We start from the raw sequence: 8,298 nt of genomic DNA on the forward strand, positions 1-8,298 counted from the left end.
CAAATGTTACACAAATATTACTTTATTTAGTTTGTTCATCCTATGAAGGAGATGCCATTTTCTCATTTTTTAAATTTTTTTTTTTTTTTTTTTTTAGCTGAGCCATCTGCCACCTATTGGCAGCTCAGTGGCTGTTCAGCTCGGGCCGGGACTCGAACCGCTGTTGCTCAGAGCTTATTCATTTTTAAAATTTTTTATTAAAGTTTATTAGGGTAACAATTGTTAGCAAAGTTACATAGATTTAAGGTGTACAATTCTGTAATACATCACCTATATGTTACATTGTGTGTTCACCACCCAGAGTCAGTTCTTTTTCCATCACCATATATTTTATCCCCTTTACCCTCATCTACAACCCCCTCCCCCCTAGCCCTCTGGTAACCACTAAACTATTGTCTGTGTCCATGAGTTTTGTTTCTTCATTTGTTTGGTTTTTTTGTTCTTTTGTTGTTTTCAGTTTTATATACAACATATCAGTGAAATCATATGGTTCTATACTTTTTCTATCTTATTTCGCTTAGCATTATAGTCTCAAGATCCTTCCATGCTGTTGCAAATGGCACTATTTCATCTTTTCTTATGGCAGAATAGTAATCCATTGTGTATATATACCACAACTTCTTTATCCAGTCATCTATCAAAGGACACTTTGGTTGTTTCCATGTCTTGGCCACTGTAAATAAAGCTGCAATGAATATCAGAGCACATATATCTTTACAGATAAATGTTTTCAGGTTTTTTGGGTAGATACCCAAGAGGGGGATTGCTGGGTCATATGGTAATTCCATTCTTAATTTTTTGAGGAAACTCCACACTGCCTTCCATAGCAGCTGCACCAACCTGCATTCCCACCAACAGTGTATGAGGGTTCCTTTTTCTCCACAGCCTCTCCAACACTTGCTATTATTTGTCTTGTTGATGATAGCCATTCTAACCGGTGTGAGGTGATATCTCATTGTGGCTTTGATTTGCATTTCTCTGATGATTAGTGATGTTGAGCATTTTTTCATGTGTCTATTGGCCATCTGTATGACCTCTTTGGAGAAATGTCTATTCAGGTCCTCTGCCCATTTTTTATTTGGATTGTTTTTTTGTTGTTGTTGTTGAGTTGTATGAGTTCCTTATATATTGGGTTGTCGGAAAAGTCATGACGTATTTTTCTATGTTTTTCATTGCAAAAATGCGTCATGACTTTTCCAACAACCCAATATTTTGTATAATAGTCCTTTATTGGAGGTGTTGTTTGCAAAAATCTTCTCCCACTTGGTTGCTTGCCTCTTTATTTTGTCAGTGGTTTCTTTTGCTGTGCATAAGCTTTTTAGTTTGGTATAGTCCCATTCATTTATTTTAGCTTTTACTTCCCTTGCCTTTGAGGTCAAATTCATAAAATCCTCTTTGAACCCAAGGTCCATAAGTTTAGTACCTATGTTTTCTTCTATGCAGTTGATTGTTTCAGGTCTTGTATTTAGGTCTTTGATCCATTTTGAGTTGATTTTGGTACATGATGACAGATAGCAGTCTAGTTTCATTCTTTTGCATGTCACTTTCCAATTCTCCCAGCACTATTTATTGAAGAGGCTTTCTTTTCTCCATTGTATGTCTTTGTGGCTTCTATGTCGAAAATTATCTGTCCATATTTATGTGGGTTTATTTCTGGATTCTCAGTTCTATTCCATTGTTCTATGTGTCTGTTTTTCTGCCAATATGTTACTGTTTTGATTATTGTTGCCCTGTAGTACAAGCTAAAGTTGGGGAGTGTGATACCTCTAGCATTGTTCTCTTTTCTTAGGATGGCTTTTGCTAGTCAGAGTCTTTTGTAGTTCCATACAAACCTGATGACTTTTTGTTCTATTTCTTTAAAAAATGCCGTTGGGATTTTGATGGGAATTGCATTAAATCTGTATATTGCTTTGCGTAATATGGTCATTTTAACTATCTTGATTCTGCAATCCATGAACACGGAATGTTATTCTCATTTTTTTAAATGTGAAATCTGGATTTCATGTTGGTTGGGACCAAACTAATTTTTTTATTTTTTGATGGTTTTATTTTAGGATATGATGAAGGCTATAAATTCGGGAAACAAGGTTATTTATTTAGTTTCATTCTTTGAAGGCTTACAACGCATTATTTTATTCACTGAAGATCCAAAGGTATTTAAAGTGACATATGAAAGTGAAAAAGCAGAGTTAGCAGAGCAAGAAATTGTGTTGGCATTACAAGATGTTGGAATTTCTCTCGTCAATAATTACACAAAGCAAGAAGTAGCCTATATTGGCATTACAAGGTTAGATGCATTAAAATTTGGATAAATTTAAATGCTAGTTCTTAATTATCAAGAATGGTGATTGTAAAATCTAAAATAATTTAGTTTAACACTTGTGTTTTGACTGTTCATTGATACGAAGGCAATGCTAATTTAAAGGTGCTTGTGAGATTTTTTTTTGCCCTTTCAGATAAAAATATATCAAAAATCAAATTTATAAATCCCGCTTTATGTTGTTTATTTTCTCATCTCTCTAAAAAGTTAGAATATAGAATATTCAACTTAACAAACATATACTTTATTTACTTAACATGACATAAGGGAATGTTTAATTGTGTATTACCACTTACACAGTGCAGGTTACATTGTAGATGCTCCATAAATTGTGGTTGAAGGACTAAAGACAATTCTGATTTGATTTTGACACTTTCAGATCTAATAAGATAGTACTATATTTATCATTCCCCATGTACGTCATCACTAGTAAAACTGTTTTCCCCTATGCCCTTCCTCTTTCTATTCATGAATGCTTAAAGTAAACTTAATTTATATATATTAGTGCCTAATTTGAGAGTATTTCTGGATTCCACTCTGTATAACCAGGATAATGTAGTTTTAATCCTTTATTTGACTTAAACTCTTAAATAAATGTATACCAGGTGTGACAATTCAGTTCATGAACTTTTTGCAATGATGTTGCTGACCTTTTTTGGTATCACAGGGATTATTCATTATGAATTTGTACCAACTCGACAGTTAACCAAGTTTTATAATTTGAAAGTGCTGAACAGCTTGCGTGAAGAAGTTAGATGAGGGCCGGCCGAGTGGCGCGATGGTTAAGAACTGGCTTGGGATGCCAGAGGGCCCCGGTTCGGATCCCACATATGAGGGCTGGTGACTGTCCTCTGCAGCTAAGATGGTGAACAACAGCTTGACCTTGAGCTGGGCTGCCGTGGGTCGCCGGCGGCAGTGTAGGCTGCAGCCCCTGCCGCNTGTCACTGGCCCTCATATGTGGGATCCGAACCGGGGCCCTCTGGCGTCCCAAGCCAGTTCTTAACCATTGCGCCACTTGGCCGGCCCTCAGTTTACTCTTGATCAGAACTATCTCAAATCTCAATTAATGGACTCAGAATGAATGAAGTATTATTTTGGGTACTTTATATGTTCATATACTTGCATTTAATGCATATTTTTTAAATTTATGTCAGTTCTCTTAGTGAAATAGAAGATTCCCTCCCTTCTGGAAAAGCAGTATTTTATACGTGGGCTGATCCTGTGGGCTCTAGAAAACTGAAGTGGATTTGTGGAGAAGACCACGGTGAAGTAACACAAAAGGATGTATGTACTGGACTAATTATTTTCGTGTTCTCAGCAGTTTTTTTAAAAATCACGATATTCTCTTTCAGCCCTGTTGGCTTTCAGTCTAAACTTCTAAAAATACTGCCAAAGATTTTTAAAAGCAGTGTTCAAACTTAACCAAAAATGTTTAAAACCAGAAGTAATCTTATTTTGTCTACATCATCACTTGCTTCCATTGCGTTATAAGTGTAAATTGTGTTTAGGAGGTGCTTCCAGCATTCACCTCAAAAACAGATACATGCTCTTCATTGACAGTTATCTTAGGTTATTTTCACTTCTGTGAGGAACATTTTGAGATCTACTAGCTAAAGAATATATTTCTGGTGGCAAGCTATTGTTGATTTTTAAAAAAAATAATGATAAAGTTATGTATAACCGTTTCCAGTACTAGTTTTAAATGGCTTTCAGAAATTGTTTTATTAAAATTTCCTTATTCTTTCAAAATACATCTTAATTTGACCCCTATTCCACTGTATTTTTCTCACTACTAGTTATTATTTCTTCCTGTCAATACGCATTTTAGAGGAGAAATGAACATTCCATTTTTAAATATATTTTACTGTAGGTTTTTTGTAAAACTAAATACCCTGTAACATTAAGGCAGTTGTCTTCTATTCTTTGTAAAAATGCTGTTTGTGTCTGTGTATGTATAAATGAATGAGTATTGAATTTTTATCAATTTCTATGCTTTTTTTAATCTGTTGAGATGATTATATGATACTTGGTCTTTTATTGGGAGGATAAATTATGTAGTTGGTTTCAATATTAGAACAATCTTGTGTTTTTGGAATTGGCTTGCTAATGTTTTAAGCTTTTGCTTGTATTCATGAGAGAAGTTGGTCTGAAACATGCCTACACTGAGTATTCTTACCAGATTTTGATATTAAGGTTATGCAGATGTCTAAAACATGTTGGGAGATACTTAACAATTTTTCTGTTATTGGGAAGTGCTTATGTAAGATTGGTATGATTCCTTCCTTGAATGTTTCCTAGAATTCACCAATGAAGCCATGCTATCTTAGACTGTAGTTGTGTATACACATATACATATACATACATACATACATACATACATACATACACATACGTACATACCTGTATATGTATAGATATAGTCCATCTTTTGTTCTTAGCAAGAGAGTTGGTGCAAGACCACCTAGTCATCAACTGCTAGAGCGGAAACTCAAAGTATCTTTTTAAAATTGAACTTGTTAGCATATGGGAATGTAATGGCATTTTGTGTATTGACTTTATATCCAGAAAATTTACTGAATTCTATTACTAATATTGATAATTTGGTTTTTATTTTTCTATATGGACAATCATCACCCATATAAATAATGTGAATCTCTGTTGATGGTGAAATTTAGTAGTTTTTATTTGTCTTTAGGCATCGTTATTTTGTATACTTTTCTTCACTGAAGGATATTTTTGCTGAGGAAGGAATTCTGGGTATAGAGTTACTTTGTCTTAGTATATTGATGGTCTTTTCCTGCTGTATTATTCCAGTGTTGCTGTTGTGGAGTCTAGTATAGGTATATTTTTAAAAAATGTATCTGAGAGGGCTGCCTATAACTGGCCTAACTTTAATTTTTCTTATTCCTGATTATTAGATTTGTTCAGGAAAAAAGATTTTAACATAAAAATAATGTTATATTTCATCTGTTTAGTACTTTTGCATATATATGTCGTAATCATAGTTGAGTTTTCTAAAGATAAATCTGAAATCCACTACAGAATATTAGAAAGTCTTCCAAAATATTTGAAAATAAGTTAGTTTTCTTATTTCTCAATATAAAGTATTATAAGTAACATGATTTTTCCTAGATAGTTGTTTTATGGTAAGAATACAGTTTTTAATTTCATTAGATTATAACATGAATGTATACTATATATTAAAATTTCTTGTTAATCAGAATATTTACTTAACTAGAAATTCATGGCTGACATTTAATTATTAGAATTTGCTATATTTATCTTGTCATTGAACCTCAAGACCCTGCTATCAGCACAATACTTACATATAAGGGCTACCTGCAGAATTATTCACCTGTGGTGAATATCCATGTTTTGTAGAGCACGCAATTGAAGTGTCAGATACTTTTTATCCTTTAATTCATCTCTGTAAGGAAATACGAATTTCCGACTGAACAACTTAACACATGACTCATTGTTTAGTCTTAGAATAAAGGAGAGAAAATAATACTTTGTGTTATTGATAAGCCTACAAAGGAAGACTATTTAATTAGATTTTGTCAAGATGTTAAATGAAGGAACAATTGACCTGTGTTACTAATTAATAACCTTATGATAATAATGGAAGATGCTAACATCAAATGATTCTAATTATGTAAATTTCCAAATGTTACACAAATATTACTTTATTTAGTTTGTTCATCCTATGAAGGAGATGCCATTTTCTCATTTTTTAAATTTTTTTTTTTTTTTTTTTAGCTGAGCCTTTCTGCCACCTGTTGGCAGCTCAGCTCTGGCCGGGCATCAAACTGCTGTTGCTCAGAGCTCAAACTCTTGAACGAGCTCTTAACCAACTGAGCCACTTGGCCGGCCCTATACACCCAGTTTTTTATTGCACCTTTGCATAGGTAGATTAAAGCCTTTGTCATATTTGTATTGTCTTTTTCTTGTGCGGTTAAGACATGTGCACACACACAGCATTCTGAGGACTGGGTTGGTTTTTATTTTATCTGATCAACATGTATATTTGATATTTTTTCATGAAAAATATAAGGACTATAGGGCTTTTATCTCCTCTGCTTTCCCTTCTCTTGGCTTTTTTGTTGTTAATATGGTTGTTAATTATTTCCTGAATAGAAAAATTAGCTGTCAATTCTTAAAAATTCTATAGAAAAACTATGAATAGAACACTAATTCCTGGAATCCCAACATTGTCAAATTTTGATGCATTTCTTTTTGTACTGTTTTACTGTTCTGTCTAGCCAGCTATCTTTCCTTTTTGTTTGTTTTGTTTTAGCTGAACCATCCTGCCACCTGTTGGCAGCTCAGCGGCAGCTCAGCTCGGGCCGGGAATCGAACCTGTGACCCTGTTGCTCAGAGCTCGCACTCTTGAGCGAGCTCTTAACCAACTGAGCCACTCGGCCGGCCCTAGCCTGCTATCTTTCTGAATCTCTTGTATTTAATAGCTGTTGTGAACATGTAAATTTGCTTTAAAAACAATTTTTAATGAATGCATGATTTTCCATCTTTTAGAATCACTACAATTAAATGCTGTATTGTTGAGAATTTTGTTTATTTCCAATTTTATAACCTTAGAATCTGTTTATCTTTTAATAAAGATCGTTAGCTCATTTGTAATCATTATAATAACTAATTTATGATTCCTTGCTATATTATTTTTGTAATATGGATTTTTTTTCTAACAATGATTTGGAAAATACACGTTCTGTTTCTGTTCTAGATAATTACTTTTTTGTTCTTGAAAATTTTGGTGCATTTCAAATTTTGAGAGTGAAACACCATTTGCTAACTTACCCATGAAAAATTTGGAATACTTGTACATTTTCTTCAGCGTCTCTTTCCAAATTCCTGGTTTCCTATGAATATACCTTGGGATTTTTTTTTTTTTACTCAGATTAATAGAAAATGGTTATTTTTTTCAAAAATATGTTTAATCAAGGCTTTCTTGGGTGTTGGTGTTAATTTATAACATATTAACAAGTTGATTTATTTGACTGGTATAGTTGCTTACTATTTCTACATTCCAGTTCTTAAATTTTTATTTTGAGTCATCTCTGGCTTGGTTGGAAAAAAGCCTTTGCATTAGCTTTTCAATAAAGATTTGTGAATAATATGCTATTGCTTGTTTAAAAATATCTTGCTCTTGCAAATTAACGTTTTGACATAAAATTTTAAGTCATAACCTTTTCCTCAAAATGATATAGACATTGTTTTATTGTTTTCTAGCATTTAGTATTATAGAAAATTGTGAGACCAATCTTATTTTTATTCCTTTGTGGGTAACTGATTTTCCTAGATATTTATAGGCCAGTTTCCCTTTATTTTCTTAAAATTTAAATATACAAAGATATGTCTAAGATAATATTCTGTGATTAATTTTGTCTGATATCCAATTTTGTCTGATATCATTTAATCTAGAGAGTCAGCTTCTTCAGCTCAGAAAAGTTAATTATTTCTTTATGACTTCTCCAATATTTTTTTCATTGTGGGAATCATTTTTTGAGTTGATTGAATTTCTTAGATTTATATCCTATGTCTTATGATTTTTAAAAGTAGTTGAACTGTAATGGTTTTATCAGACCAAGACCAATATTTAGGAAAAGGTTACCAACTAAATTAAATTCTCTCAGATTTAGTATAGGTAAGATAAATTGGAATAATTTTCTTCCATAACTAATTTGTATTAACACAAAAGTTGACAAAGTAGTTTCAAAGACTTGAAGACGTTTACTTCCTAAGTAAGACAAATATTTCTCTTGAAATATTCTCATTATTTTCTTAGAAAACTTCTCTTGCATTGCATAAGGGAAAAAAAAATTCAGTTTACTCTTTATTTTTTTAAATTAGGGGGATGGGAACAGCGCTGGGGAATTGGAGGAAGGGGAACAGACAAGTTGCTGTCTTTTTGTTCTTCAATCTAGTTGTGGAGGATGTTGCTTCACTGGCCCAAGTTGGCA

General features: G+C 33.0%; 1 protein-coding gene across 1 annotated transcript in view; it reads left to right on the forward strand.

The window, feature by feature from the left end:
* VPS13A (vacuolar protein sorting 13 homolog A) overlaps positions 1 to 8,298 on the forward strand; it is a 220,528-nt gene that overhangs the window by 161,569 nt on the left and 50,661 nt on the right. The window contains exon 54 of the mRNA XM_019648286.1: positions 2,055 to 2,287. Within this exon, the coding sequence (XP_019503831.1) occupies positions 2,055 to 2,287 (233 nt within the window). The remainder of the gene's footprint in view (positions 1 to 2,054; positions 2,288 to 8,298) is intronic.

This window comes from Hipposideros armiger, unplaced genomic scaffold (genome assembly GCF_001890085.2).
Source record: "Hipposideros armiger isolate ML-2016 unplaced genomic scaffold, ASM189008v1 scaffold_124, whole genome shotgun sequence".
In the NCBI taxonomy this organism is placed as follows: domain Eukaryota; kingdom Metazoa; phylum Chordata; class Mammalia; order Chiroptera; family Hipposideridae; genus Hipposideros; species Hipposideros armiger.